Below are 15,436 nucleotides of genomic sequence, written 5' to 3'. Positions count from 1 at the left end.
ACACAGTCTGTTTGCCCTTTTCCAGGGGTACGGTGGGTTGCCTGGGTGGCACAGAGGCACTTTACAAGCTGCTCTTTTCAACACAAGAAATCTCCTTGTGGTTCCTGGGCAAGTTATGCAAACTGGCTCCACCCACACTGTAGGTAGGTTTGAAGCTTCAGATATGGAGAAACTATTTATATACAAGCAGTGTTTAAATAACCCCATGGGAACATGTACTGCCTAGCATAGGAAACGAAACAGTGATAACTTACGTTTCAGCATTTTCACAGCTACTTTCATCACTGGTTGAGAACGGCTCAATCCATATGCAGTCCCTTCAACCACTTTTCCAAATGCACCAGAACCAAGGATTCGACCTGAGCACAAGGGAAAGCATTATTTATTCCAGAGTAAAACAGCAATTAGCCTCATTTCCCGCTGACATTCCACTTTGGGCTGTGATTCTTATGTGGAATGAGCATGCTCACTTAGCCAGACCACTGGAATTATTATTATCAGCGTTGTTAAGCAGAAAAGGCAAAAATATTTTAAAGAAATGTTGTAATTAAGAACAATTCCTAAATAGAAGCGAACAAGCAAACATCAGGAGCACATCTGTACATGGGCACTTGTAGGAAAGAAGCTCTGAGGAATTTCATTTCATTCAAACTTGTCTCCTGACCTGCCCTGCCACCCTCACTTTACCTTTCCTAAACATTGAACTTCCAATGTCTAAGCTGACTTCCTTGCCTCAGTCAGTATCTGACTACAGCACAGTCGTGCTCTTTACTTCAAATCTGAACAGGATTCTCTAGCCATAGTTTCAGGCTGCTCTATCTGTGCTGGATACATCTAGCAGCAAGACAGGCTGAAGAGAATCAGCAGCACGTTTAGGAATAGACAAGCAGGGCCATCAGTGATCTGAAGGAAGCTGAAATACATGTTGATCACATATGAGGGGAAACTCCTCTGAAGTTTAATGTACAAGTGTGCTTCACATGTTTGAATAAATTTTATTGCAAATTTCCAAATGCTATAATGAAACAGCTAATGTTTATACACACTTCACTCTTCCCGCAAATCAATTTAGACAAAAATTTTGGATTATCATATCCTGTCTTCTGTTATCGATATAGTGTGCAGAAGAATTGTGTACAGATTGAGCAAGATTTTAGAGAAATATAAACTGCACAAACATGATCCAAAATACTATATTTCATAGCTTCCATATTGGACAGCAAGCTCATTAAGGCAACGTTTATTCAGTGAACAAACCCGAAATATGAACTCCAGATGACACAACATTTTCATATTCCCAATGAGCTTGCTGCTTCATTTCATGTTATTTTTTAACTTCCAACACTGGCAGACTAAGTAGTGGCTTTTACTATGGAGATATATGGCATTTTGTCTTTGACGTTCACTTGCAGTTTGAACTTGCCGCTTTTTACACTTCTGAAGGTGTTATCTGGCATGCAGTACCATATGTTTCTGTTATCCTGTGGCTACAGCCCACACTTTTATTGTATACACACTTTTAGAAGAAAGTTTTCAGCCAAAAAAAAATATATATCAGCACCATTAACAAGCACAAGAAACGGTTAAAGCATGAGTAGCTGAGTTACCACTGAAGAACTTCTCCAAGATCATGACAGTGTAGTTTGTCACGCACACAAAAACTAGCCAATTTCTTTTCAAAATTCCTGTGTTCCAAAGGTTATTTTTCCCAGTCAGGATGTGAGAAAGCTTCCCACTAAATTTCAAACTAATTCAAACAACCTGAGTCTGAAATTTGGCCCCTGAAATTTTTCAGCCCAAAGGTCTGGGAGCCACATGGCAGGATGCAGCCCTTCAGAAAGTGATGGCACTCACTGATGCTCCTTGATCTTCTTGTCTTCACAAGCCAATTCCTCCCCAGTCCCCCAGTCCATATTGTCGACTGAGCACGAGACGCACATCTCCTTCCCCTGCACCTCGGCCGAGCCTGGGCGCATGTGGAGGCAGTGAGAGCGCTCCTGGAGCAGCAGGGAGCTATTGCTGCTATTTCCCCTTTTCACCCCTTTCCATATACATCCCATGTGTCTTACACTTGGAACTTGGAGCCAGGTGGGAGCTGACTGCTTACAAGTTGGAGGTGTCTGTAATGCAACCAGCTCCGTCACTTTCTGGATGCCAAGGCCTGCACTGGAGCCCAAAATTATATCGTGGATTTACTTTTCTTAGTATAAAGGCATGACGGGGATTTGCCCACTGGAGGAACAGGACTACTTCTCAGCAGCAGCTCAAGGCTCCTCAGACTGGTGGAGGAACTGTACTTGGGGGTGAGAGCTAACTTCAGTTCAACCTTGGCACCCACCCGCAGAGCTTATCTGCCAAGACCAGCGGAGAGGTGCCATGTTCTGCTCCAGGGGACACAACTACAATGGTGAAGTCCCAGACACAGCCTTCTCAACTGGGCTCTCCTTTGGCTGAAATTGAACTGGAAGGATCATCTAACCCCAAACTGAATCATTACTTTCTTAGCATGTACAAAAAGCCAAACAAAGGACAAGCTTTATAATCTATATCCAGCTTCTAGACTCGTAAGAAACTAGGTACCACGTCCCTAAGTGCTGAAAAACTTGAACCTTAACTTGTCTTTTGCAAGCTGCAAGTGGGGATGGGTCTGATTCTATGTGTCAGACCAGCATTTAATTCATCAACTCCACAGTGTCAGACGGGTGTTTTTTGGGGAAGCAATGGGAACAACTCTGCAACCTCTACAGCCATCCCAAAATCCTGAGATCCAGCAGCACTCAGAGCCCTCTCCTTGAAGGGCCCTGCCCTCTGCCATCTCAGGATGTCCTGCAGGGACAGCTTCTCAGCAGTGCCAAGAGAAAACAGTGGCACACAAGCAACTCACTGTGTTATCCAATTTCTCATTCTGTTGCACATCCCCTAGTCTTGTGCTGGCTGCTGGCTGCTTTAAACAGAGCACTACCCATATTGTGGAGAGGGGATAACAAAGGGAAATGTGCAGTGTAACCCAAATTTATCAATTGAAACTCCAGCCAGCAAATGTTCAGAGTTGGCATTTAACATAGCTCTGCACTCCAGGCATTACTAGCTCAGGGAAAAAAAAAAAAAAAAAAAAAAAAAAAGAGAGAGAGAGAGAAAAAAATGAATGCCAGCTGGCTTACTCAGCTAGGGCGGGAAGTGCTCATCTGAATGAGCCAAAATGTTTTTGCATCCTCTTTCAGAGCCTCCCTGAGCTAAAGGTGCAATTCCTTTGATACCATCTCCCACTCCAATACGAGAAAACTCACACAGACCAGAATCATCAAGCCGAGGAACAAAACGGTCCTCGTCAGCTGGAGAGGAAGCATTTAATATGGCAAAACAGCCAGCAGGGAAATGTTAACTGTGTCAAGAAGAATGCTTTGCGCAATCCTGTTTTCTAAAAGGACATATAGCACCCCTGACTGTCGTGAATGTACTTGTAAACAGGAAAGCACTGAAGTAGACTGGTGCTCATGAGTCAGAGGGAGACAAAGTCACAGCGGTGGTCTGTTAACTCAGATCTGACAAATCCTATTTAGGCATATAATTAAAGTCGGGGCTGTTATAAAATAATTCCATTAAATATCCACCCTCGCCTAGTTTTCAATTAGCAAGATGAATTTAATTAAAGGATATCATTCCTGAACCAGAAATTTTTTTTGTGCCTCTTCTTTCAAGAATTAATATCAATTCTTTTCCCTCAGTAGGGGTAGGAGAACTACACCAGGGGAATGCATTACTTAAACAGTAGCAAACAAAAAAAAAACACCTTTCAGTTTTCTTCTCCTGAATTTTTGTATACAGCTTGATGCACAGATACTGCCAAGAGAGGGATGCCTCGTGCATTTAAAGCACTACCTGGACAGAATATTAAAATTCTTTATAATCACTACAATTTCAACTGATATAAATGACAAATTGGGCCAGCCCTGAAGAAGTAATTGCTAATTGAATTCTGTATGAACACCAATGCAGGAAAAACAAAGCAAGAAAGCAAAGGGGGAAGGAAGAAGGGCAGTAGCCACAAAAATAAGTTATGCAGTTACTCATCAATGATATATGCACATCGTGGATTAATAATTTAAAAAATATTTTAATAAAACTGCATAACTACTTGCAGGTTTCCCTTGGCCTCTCCACATAAATAAAGAAATGTCTTGCAAATTAAAACTGCTAATTTGCTCCTTGTGGATGCTTTAGCAGCAGTGAATGTTGGAACTGGAGTTTAACACTGGCAGGGGCCACCTAAGCCACATTGAGGTGGGCACTGCACACAGAGCATGCAGAGCTGGAATGAAGGCGTGGGAGACACTAACATGAGTTGCTCGAGGCTAACACTACTGCAGGAGAAGAGGATGTGGAAGGAGAACCAAAGAGAGCAGATAAAGAAAGACTCTGGAGTTCATGGCTATGAGTTACATCGCAAATGCTGGTACTGGAGACCTTAAAGTTGCCCTTAATTGTCTTCCCAGGAGAAGGATTGGATTAGCCCCTTAGAGGAAACTTACCAAGCACTAACCCGTCTCGAGGAAACTCCCATCTGGAGTCATAAGGCAGTTGCATTGGGTCCACATAAATGTATTCATGGCCGTCGGGGCTGATAGACTCAATGACTCTCCATCTTATCTCATACCTTGGCTTCTGCAAAACATATTGAATGCAAAACCAGTCATTAGTCCTGTGCCTGACTTGAGATCAAAACCCAGCAGGGCCCAGCATCCAAAGTGAAATATTTCTTTCTAGGTTACCTGCTTCCAGATGATGACCAGGACAATCAGTGAAATTATCACAATCACTAACAGTACTAAGACTGCAGCAGCCACCGTCAGTTCTGATCGCAAGGCTGTGGAGTAACAAAACAGACCATATTTTCCTCTTGAGACATGAGGAATATGACACATGTACAAGACACCCCTCTCCCGCACCGCCACAGTTCCCATGTCTTGCAGATGTGGCAGGAGCGCTCCCTGGGGCTGGTGACTCTAAAGCCTTTCCAAGCCCAGAGCTATTCTGCCTTCCTGTTTCAAGACCAAATGTGAAGATTGTCTGGAATAACATCCCATAACCAGTGGTAATAAGATGATTAAATGAATCGCAGAACCATGTAATAAGCAAAAAACAGATGCACCATAAAGACCTGTAAAATGCCTCATCTTCAGATGTCCCAGGGTGAATAAAATCTATTTTCATTTATCTTTATTTGCAGTAATTTATGTTTTTATCTATTAAGCATTCTTCCAAACTGAACTGATGTGTGTTAAAGAGAGTTCAGACTGGCTGCTGTAATCTCACAGAAGAACAAAGCAAACTCACTGGGAGCCACAAGTTTCAGTTCGCGAGTAACAGCACCGAGGTCGTTTCTTGCCACACATCGCACAGCCAGGGTTTCCTCTACTTTCTGGAAGGTCACCTGGCTTTCCACCATGTTCTTCTCGTCCAGATGGGCTTCCATGTGTATATCAGAGATATTATTAGTCAGAAGAGTCCATGAAGTGTCATTGCTGCATCTGCAGAGAAGAATAACAGTGGAAACAGGGGCTGGGTGTAGATGTGGATAAAGAGTGAAGACAACAGGAATCACCTTTCCCTATAATCTTCTTCTGACAATGATCATTTTAAGGACCAGAAGTACTTAAGACCACCTTGGTGAAAAGCCTGCATCCTTCTTCCATCAGAATAATTGGCCTTCTGATGCTCATTACTGCTGCCACTTTGAAGGCCTGATAATGCAGCCCAGCAGGTCCGGTGTAGATAGATCTTGGTGTTGCTAAGTATCGTGCATAGTTATAGTAGTGGATGGATCTCTACTTCTCCCTGAATCCTTCACGGTCTGCAAGGCTTCTTGGGGCAGGGCTATGAGGACAACCATCCCACCAGGCAGGAGGAGACTTTAGCACAATGAGAGCAGAGCACAGCTGGGCTATGCCCAGGGCTCCCAGCATCCTTCCATGTGTGGTCTCCTTCTGCCTGGTGTACAACCTCCCAGGGACAGCCGAGCCTCCCAGCAGCTGCAGCAGGAATCAGTCTAGAACCAGCAAGATAATTGCTACATGTCTAGAATACTTTGAAGGTGAAAATTATAATTTTGAGGAGAAATAATTACAAGTGAAAATTTAGAAGCACACAAGAGTGATAATGAGGCAGACTGAGCTAACTGTGAAATGATAGGAACTCCCCGAATGGAAGGGCAGGTACTCTTCAAGATCTGCTACATTCACTTATTGAACACAAAGCTTTTATCAGAGCTAAATCAAGACATCATGTATTCTCCTACAGGATATGATCACTAGGAAAGGTACTGACAACCTCTCAAAACACAAGCAATATGCCTCTGAAAAGACAAATCGGATTTATAGCTTACTGGGCCTTGATGAGGACAGTGTGGTATAGTAACTAGTAATGGTAAGCTAGTCAGTGAGAAAAACAGTCATATTTTAGATCACAAAGCACCCTGTCTTACTTTTTAATGTCCTTGCAAACCAGCCATTCCACATCAGGAAGCGGGGTCCCCTCTGCCAAGCACCTCACTGTCTGTCCCCCTGCAGAGCCATGGTGGTCATCCACAAGGTCTAAGATCAAGGCTGGAACTGGAAAGCAGTCAGAAGTTTGTTAAAATATTCAGCAAGGTCTAGAAAAGAGTTTAAAATTTCAAATAAAGCAGGGCAGGTATTATTTGGCCCACAGATTAGTTGGCAGCTAGAGACTGGGACTTGGCCAAGGAGGTCCTTGTCTCCTGAAGGGCAGAAGGGATCCTAGGCTAGAGCCACGAAAAGGAAGTGTGGCGGGTATGCCACGTCCTCATGTCATGTTAAATGAGCTATCGCCCCTGCTGTCAGCTGGAATAACTTAGGCAGGAGGATAAAGTTTCTTTCTGGCACAACGCCAGTGCAGAAGTCAAAGCCAGGATCAGCATACAAGAGCTCCAAGGGCTCGGCAGGCACGCATACACTCCTCCGGACACCCTAATTCACGCTTTTCTTATCTCAATAGTCTAGGCAATCCAGTGCTCAGTGTTGACCCTGTGTGTAAGTGGATCAAATCTTTGCTGTGGGCCATCAGTTGTGGTGAGCTAGGCTTTGGGACTCCTTACCTTGTATTAGCAGTGAGAAGGTGTATCTTTTAATCTCATCTTCATTTTCAGCAACCAAGGTATAATATCCACTGTCTTCTTCCTTGGCCCGGATCAATTTTAGTATACTTTGAAACCTGCAGAAATGGGAGGTCTGGTTTGTAATTGTCTGTTTGTATTTTGCTTGTATTTTTAAAGGAGGCATAAAAAAAATCTGCTTCTATGCAACATGTAATCTGGGTATGTGGAGATTATAATGTGCTGACATTTGGCATTTCTAGCATGCCTTTGCACTAAAATCATTTTTCATACAACAAATGTCTACCAAAATACAACTGAGTAACAAGTGTACATTATTATATTCTGCATGGCTCTGACAAAGACTCTGATATTATTGGAAGTAGCTAGAGATTACTGGAGTGAAGATTTCTTGGAGGGACTGAAGAGGGCTAGTGCCCAGAAACCAAGGTTTGTATGTTTTGGAGATGTTAATGTTATCAAGGGAACAAAAAAGGCAGAGTAGATAACAAAGTAGATAACTACTAAGTAGATAGAGTAGATAAAAAAGACTTTTTAAACATTACTTTAGAAGAAGCAATGAACTGAAGTAGAAAGATAGAGCAGGAGTAGTTCTCAAGTTTCTAGGGGAGATGGCAAAGTAAGATTCATGAGAGTATTTTTACCTTGTTTCCTGGACTCTGCTTGAACTAGTAACAATCTCAGTAAGATTTTCAATCAGAGTCACATTATCCTTCAACCAGTACATTTTTGGAGCTGGGTATGCCTGCACATCGACGACAAAATTTTTGACTTCATGTAGATTGACAGCTTCCAAAGGGCTAAACTGAGGCTCTAGATGAATGAACCCTTTGTCTGCAAATGAAAAAGCCATGCGTGAACAATGCTGTGCAGCATTTTTCAAGAGTAGTGTTTTCAAACATGTTAATAATTTTTGGACACTGAAATCAGACTATACCATGAACTGTAATGACTACTTTCTTATTTTCCTTAACCTCCTTGGTTGCATGCCGAGCAGTACATTCATAATCCCCTGTGTCTTTCACTGATGCCTCAGGAATGGTCAAGGTGTAAACCAGCTTCTGCGATGGGACTTTGATATCATCAAGTTTTATCACACCTTTTTCTTTCTGTAGTTTGGAGAAGGAAAAAAAAACCTTACTTAAGTAACTAAGCTGAAAGTAGACCACTGAGGATTTATGATGCCACTGGAGTGAGAGTAACCATCTAAACCCTGTATGGCAGAAGACTTGTTTATTCAGTCAAGGATATATTTTCAAGCCGCAAGCACAAAAGATATGTCTATAAAAATACATCCTTCTGGGGGAAGTCACAGAAGAGTGAGGAGATTTAGAACTCATATTTTGTTCACTTGAAACAAAATACCATTCAAAATTTGGGTGAGCAGTCTGAAAGTGCATTTCACTGCTTATGCTACCTTCTCCTTGGACAGAAAACCTGTGGGGTTTTATTTTGAATTTTCTTTGTTCAGTTCCTATGAAGTATAGGGTGAAATTTTATCCCCTCTACCAGACAAAAAGTAACCAGTTACTAGATGATTTGTTCTCTGTACTCTAAAACAAGAATAATTTATCAGCAAGGAGAAGACTCTTGCAAGAGTAAGGATGGTGAGAATGGTCAACCATGTTATGAGAAGCTGGAATAAAAAATACGTTGGAGATAGTTTGGAAAGATGGCATATAGCAGGGGCTTTAATGTGTAAAATGGAAAATAGAACAAAATCTCAAATCATTTTTTCACTTGGGCTCTTAATTTGCTTAAATAAATCTGCAATTTGGGGTCACAATTAGGCAGTCACTTCAACTACTCCATGCCCTCAGTTACCAGACATTTTAGATGGGATATTCTGAAAATTTGTTTTGTCAGGATGCTAACCTATTTTCACTGAATATTTTTTTTTTTACTGCAGAAGGATGTTATGCAGGTTTGGAAAGTTCTGAGGTTCTCTGAAAGTTTTAAGGTTTTCTTACAACTTTTTTTTTCTTATATGTTCTTTTTTTTTTTTTTTGCTTTGCAGTTCTCATTAGTGAGTAATTATATTGATTGCAAGAGTCATTTTAATTTACACCTGCACATCTAGGAACAACTAAGACTCTGAACCTCATTCTCCATCATCCTTTATTATGCCAAAGAAGCCAGGGTTTAAGAGAGCCATCTTTGAGGTTCATACCCTCAGCAGTAGCACTATGCACAGATGTCCAACACATTCCTAGATCTTTCTATTTCCACAACATTTCTTTTTTTGAACTGGTAAAAGACCTGAGAGGCAGCATTCCTCCCTCAGTGCGTGGACTCCCAGTCACACCTCACCTTCCTCTCATGCTTTGCATACTTACTAACAACAAAGTCTAACTTTTGGTACTGACTTTCTTTTGTGTTACCTTAGAAGTAAAAGAAATTACTTTGTTTTTTCTCCTCAGCTGTCCTCATTCAGAGAAGAGACGAATATTTCACAACCCCACCTTCTTCCCCAACGAGTAACTACAAACATGCAGACCGAGAAAGAGAGAGAGATTTACCACTTTCCCAGGATAATTCCACTGTAAATTAACCACCTCGTTGTCAAAGACCACACAAGTTACTACGATGGTCTCGCCTGTTTTGTAGACAGTTTTAAGAGCTTCAATTTCAACTGGCAGCTGTGAAGTAGCTAAAGAGAGAGAGAGAGTACAGATTTAGTTTAAAACTGTATGCAATTTTCACATTGTGTAATTTCAGGGGGAGATTTCTATTTCACTTCCTCTGTTGAGGAATTACCTGGAAAATTCAGTGAAAGTACTGCTGATTCATACTGATATAAACATGTGTATTTAAAGGATGAAGTGTGCAGGAATTGAGTTTAATCAATTCAATTAAGAAAAGATACATGCATAAAATTTCAAGTAACAGTTCATATCTCAAATGCCCCTATGAGATCTTTTACTCACTGCACTTGTGATAAAAGTAATTTTCCATTTTGCTAATCAGTGGCTGTCTTTGAAAATCCACTACTGGTCAATAAAACCTTGTTCTCAAAATATTTGAATTGTGTTGTTTTTTCCAACTAACCAAAGTTCTATCATTTGAATCCACTGGGGAACACCAGGCTTTTAAGTTCTGTTTCAACAAACAGGATGAAAACAAATGGATTACAAAAGACTTTTGCAACCATTTGAGAGAGGAGGTAAAGTTAAGGGCATTTTATTCTCATCAGAATTGTATACAAGGTAGTTTGCTAGGCAAACTAGCAACTAAGTGACTAGCAATATTGCCACAGGATCAAGGAGCTCATCAATGGGGTAATATCTGATATAACCCCATGATGCTGGTGCTAATATGACTCTACAGTATGAGAAACGAACTGGGCTGCACATTACTGCTTTTTTTTATTATTATTAATGAAAATAAATAAATACCTCTTAAAATATAGATGAGGAACACATCAGACTTGAACTCCACACCTTTAACTGTTGTTTTGCAAGTGTATGATCCCGCAAGGAAGTTTCCTATGAAGCCTTGCTTGTTGTCATAGAAAGCATACACAGCCTTATCTAAACTGTTAATTAAAGTCACTTGAGCATTTGGGTCACTTGTCCGACATGGGATAATGGTGGGATCACCTTCTTCTACTAGGATGAACTGGTCTTCTGGTATGGAAGGAACAAAAGGCATGTCTGGGTCTGTAAAAAACAAGAGGTACGTTTACACTACCTTGTTTGTAGGAAGTCCATATGCAAGAACTGGATATCAATGACCACCTACAGGTCTTAACTGAAATCAGTACAGTTCGTGACTCCACTTGTTCAGAGACTGCAGGTGAGGCATGCTAAGAGCATCTTGGTTTTGTTTTCTCGTGTGTCATGTAGTGAGACATTTGACCTAAGCACAAAAGAGGAAAGGTCTCGGGCTCCTTCCTGACAATTCAGGATGCAGAACTGGAAATGCAAAGGACTCCAAGAGATATTATTCTTCCCATTAGACCTGGTTCTGATATATTCCTACAGTGAGGCAAAAGGCTATTAAGTGACACAAAGCATGAAAAATAACTAATGGGTATGAAAACATTTATGCAATTTCTGGGGATTAAATTAAAGATGACTTCTCTTTCTCTGTCATAAACAACTCTATCAAGACATATATACAGCAAAGATCTTAGGGATGAATTTGGACTTACACATCTAACTTTTAGGACAAAAGATTTTGTGTTCAAGTGCAACTTTCACTGAAATAAAAAGAAATATAATAAAAATAAAATAAAATTAATGTACCAATAATATTTTATTGGAACAAATCACTCATCTTTTTCAGCTGGATTTTTTTCCTTCTGTAATAATAGCTGCCCCATAACCAATACACAAAGAAAAGAAAAAAAAGAGAAAAAAAAAAACAAAAAACACTCAATCGCAAAAGGTAGAAATCAATTTTGGTGTTGTTTATGTCTAACACCATTAAAGCCACATTTCATCAAAAATAATTCAGGATACTTATCTTTATGCATATCTAACATGTCCAACATTGCAGTTATGAGACATAGTTAATTATGGTCACAGCATGTGGTTTCCAGACTATGGTATTTGACCATAAAAAAGCAAACAAACACCTGGTAGTTTTAGTTCTTCAAAGTCAACAAAATGCGTGCCAACTTTCCTATCCAGCCAATCCAAAGTTTGAGTTCAAAACATAATTGCATAACATATCAAACATAAAAAGCAAAGCCCTTAAATTATCTACACTTGGCCATTCGGAATAAACAAATAATCTCTGCTAGCCTGAAGCTTCTGTGCAAAGCTTTATAATGAAATTTAATAAATAGCAATACAAATCCCTCCAACAATAGAATTTATGCTGCACTGGCAGGGTCTTTGTAGCAATAGTCCAAAGACAGTCCTCTATCCCAAACATGCTGCCAACTCCATGTATTCTTTTTCCCAATTTAATTTAAAACAGAAATGGGATTCACCTAGTTTGGTTTTCTCTGTGCTTTTAGTGAAACTGGGATATTGCGTGAAGTCTCAGAGTAACCCTCCTTGGCCAAAGTGGGTTGCTGCCACCCATTGCCCTCCTAATTCATTGCAGGAAAAACAATTGTAAAGACAAAATTTATAGTGGAAACAGAAACATTCTCTATAATTTGGAGAAAAGGATATGTTCCTGCATTTATGACATCCTAATGTTTAGTGACTGGAAAAAATTACAGGGTGTCTCTGCTTTGCAAATGTGGTAGGCTGAAATCTAGAGGCATTTCAAAATCAAAACAAAATGCCCTCTTCTTGAAGAAATCTTCTGCCTTTTGCCCTGCTATCCTTTTTCTGAGTGAGTTACAAGCCCGTTTAACAGCAAGAAAATCTTTTGGTGATTTGGCTAGAGCTGGTTGGAAATTGAGATATGTGTGCCAAAGCCTCTGCTGAAACCTCTTAGTGCTTCAAGAATGAATACAAATGCATTAAGTTTGTTGTGGGAAATGTAGAGAAAGTCTTGGAAGAATCACTGTACTTAAGTCACACATCATGAACTGCAAAGAATTAATAACACTGTAAAATAGCCTTTAAAAAATCCTCATTAGTCCTTCCTGCCATTTTCCCCTTCCACAATCCTCCTTGCAGTTTCAGACATCATCTCCTTCACAACTTATTTTAGTTTTGCAGGATGATTTACAATCCCTTCTTTTCTCCTTCATTTCCTGCTCAGACTATTTACTGCAAAAGTCATGGCTTGGTCTTCTCTGGCCCTGCCGTTCTGCCACTTACCCCCTGAACACCAAGGAAACATCCAGACAGCGCTTTGCCAACGCAGCCAGCTGTGGCTCAGTCTGTGGTGCCTATTTCAGCCACAGAAAAATAAATAAATAAATAACTTGATGGATAACATGGGAATCCTTTAAAGAAATTTTCAGCCAGAACAACGGGGTGGGAGGGCAAAGCTGGTGATAGGAACTTCTGAAGAGAAGGGATGTCATTTCTTCTGCGTCCAGCAGATTTTCCACCACTACAGAGAAAGGTGGCACGGGGACTGGGAAGGCTGTGTTTACTTTGAAAATTATAGGGCACTGTAAGAAGCGCTGCGTAGAAACACCATATTTTTAATCTTGCCTCAGACTGGTCAGCAGTAGCATTTCTTGTTTCATCCTCCCTTGTAACAGCCACCTCAGGACAACTCTGCTGCTTCCTGCTTCCTGGGCCCCCTGCACATGTGAGCTTTTCCCCTTTCTGTTTAAATCAGGTTAAAAACAAGACCTGGCATTCCCCAGCTGGCAACTGCTTTAGTGTCAGACGTGGCACTGGTTTGGGCAACACGTGTCCCAAAACATCCCTCACAGTCACCCTGGAAAGGGGGTCAGTCACCCTGTGGCACCCCCACTTACCAGGCACATAGATGTAGATGTCCTTCCCCTCCACTTCCCCATCCTCCACTTGAGTGTGGTTGTAATAGCAAACATACAGGCCCGTGTGAGCAGCTGAGGCATTTCCTACTTCCAGCACTGTCACGAAGAGGCCACTGTTGTTCTCTTCATGTCTGATGTCTATCCTGTGGCTTCCCTCGGTCACTGGGTACTGCCAGCTCACTTCGCTGTCTCCAGAGCATTTGAGTGTGAAATTGGAATTGAGCTGTACAACCATTTCATTTCTGTTGGGAACAATAGTCGGCAGAGGAAGCTGGCAAAATGTTAGGAACGGGCCTGGAAAAAGACACAAATAAAGAGCACATGAACACACAGCCCCTCCTCAGCACAGGGACGGGAGAGGGTGCAGAGTGGATCCAGAGCAGGCATCTTTATGGCCATTTCAGATGTGCTGACATCCCAGGAAATTTGCCCTTGTTAAAAGCCAGAGCTGTTCCCAGTGGAGGGCAAATGGCCTCCCTTTGAAATGCTAAGCAGAGAAGTGTTTGCTCACTGAGCCCTGTTTGACAAATCCAGAGGTGAAAGACGGAGGTGAAGTTAGGGATGGTTCCCAATCCACACCTCAGCTTCTCGGCCCCAAGTCCCAGCCCCAGCCCCTGGCTCCTGGTTCATGGGCACCCTACAAGCCAGGCTGAAGGTCCTTTCCTTGCAGCAATGGCCGGGAAGTCAGCAGGCCTGTCAATTTTCGAGGAAGCTCACCACTGAAAGTTAGAAACCACTTTCCAAGGCCAACACCTGCACTTTACATCTGGCTTCTATTTCGGCAAAGGGCCGGGGAAGGGGCCTAGATCCAAAATTTGTGCATCGGGTCTACCTCTGGCCAAAATGTACAGAAAGTTTATGGCCAAATAAAACTGTAATTCACTGAACTAAATGTTGTAGATGGCACCACTTTTCAGATGCAATCTACATTTATGGGGTCAGATTTGCAAGCCTAGGTAATTTGTAGGTGGGCTGGTGCAGGTCCAAGTCCCAGAAGGAAAATGAGAGGGCCCACACCCTAAGTTCCCGAACAAGAAAATGGGGAATTCACCAGGAAAACACTGTGAAAGTGGGCCCTGCACAACAAACCAGCAGTAGGAACCCAGGCTTTCTTTGAAACCAGTTTCTCACGTCTGCACGTGTTATCTCAGCCTGCAGGGCCCTTTCTATATTTGGCAGCCCTGTGGCAAACCCTGCCCTCCCCTCCCAGCGCCATTCGTTCTGCAGATGTGGGCAGCCCGGCGAGTGCGGTTATGTGGTGGGAAGGGGGAGGATGCTGGAGCCCACACAGGCAGCCCGGCTTGCTCCATGCTGCCGGAGGTGCTCCAGCGTGCCAAGGGTGGGACAGCTGTAGGTAGGCCTTGTCTTGGCCTACCAAAGGGAAGGACAGAAAAATAGAGGCTGGAGGCAGCTGGCCAACCATTTGTTATTGTGGACACGACGAAAGGAAACTTAAATACAGGTTTGTGCAGGAGCAGGGATGAGGAGGCTTAGAGGACTGAGGAATATTACCTGTGAGGAAACATCCCAGGATCAGGAATGTCCTTGGGGAAGTACCCATCGCTACCGACAACTGAAACAGAAAGAGAGCAACACGGAGCCGGTTAATAAGCTGACAACAGATATAAGAGCTCACAGGACCACTCTCCAACAGCGCCCTTTGCTTGCACCCTGCCGAGGGCAGGGACCCCATCTCACACCCTCATCCTGGTGAGACACCCACCCACACCACCCACATGGCACGTGAGGCCACAGGCAGACCACCAGCATGGGGAACACAACCAAGGGACCACAACCTCTTCTCCTCGCTAAGTTCTGGCCCACCCTGCTTCTGAATTTTAGAAGTTACACAGAGCACAAAGCTGGCACATGCAGCAAAGAGCCTGCAAACAGCCCTGGTGCCCACTGCAGCACCCAGGACTGAGCCCACGCTCCTACTTGGATGC

At 42.4% G+C, this 15,436-nt stretch overlaps 1 protein-coding gene across 4 annotated transcripts in view; it reads right to left on the bottom strand.

Annotated features, from left to right (window-relative positions):
- The window catches only part of PDGFRA (platelet derived growth factor receptor alpha), a 36,616-nt gene that overhangs the window by 12,511 nt on the left and 8,669 nt on the right, over nucleotides 1-15,436 (bottom strand). For all 4 annotated transcript variants that reach the window (XM_013172769.3, XM_013172771.2, XM_013172770.3 and 1 more), the window contains 12 exons: nucleotides 15,003-15,063; nucleotides 13,470-13,784; nucleotides 10,525-10,788; nucleotides 9,649-9,779; nucleotides 8,067-8,238; nucleotides 7,774-7,963; nucleotides 7,112-7,227; nucleotides 6,482-6,608; nucleotides 5,335-5,528; nucleotides 4,770-4,864; nucleotides 4,530-4,662; nucleotides 255-359 (listed from right to left, as the gene is read on the bottom strand). In XM_013172769.3, coding sequence (XP_013028223.2) covers nucleotides 255-359; nucleotides 4,530-4,662; nucleotides 4,770-4,864; nucleotides 5,335-5,528; nucleotides 6,482-6,608; nucleotides 7,112-7,227; nucleotides 7,774-7,963; nucleotides 8,067-8,238; nucleotides 9,649-9,779; nucleotides 10,525-10,788; nucleotides 13,470-13,784; nucleotides 15,003-15,063 — 1,903 coding nt within the window. The remainder of the gene's footprint in view (nucleotides 1-254; nucleotides 360-4,529; nucleotides 4,663-4,769; nucleotides 4,865-5,334; nucleotides 5,529-6,481; nucleotides 6,609-7,111; nucleotides 7,228-7,773; nucleotides 7,964-8,066; nucleotides 8,239-9,648; nucleotides 9,780-10,524; nucleotides 10,789-13,469; nucleotides 13,785-15,002; nucleotides 15,064-15,436) is intronic.

The sequence above is a fragment of the Anser cygnoides genome, chromosome 4 (genome assembly GCF_040182565.1).
Source record: "Anser cygnoides isolate HZ-2024a breed goose chromosome 4, Taihu_goose_T2T_genome, whole genome shotgun sequence".
NCBI lineage: Eukaryota > Metazoa > Chordata > Aves > Anseriformes > Anatidae > Anser > Anser cygnoides.
This window is presented reverse-complemented; position numbering and strand designations above follow the sequence as displayed.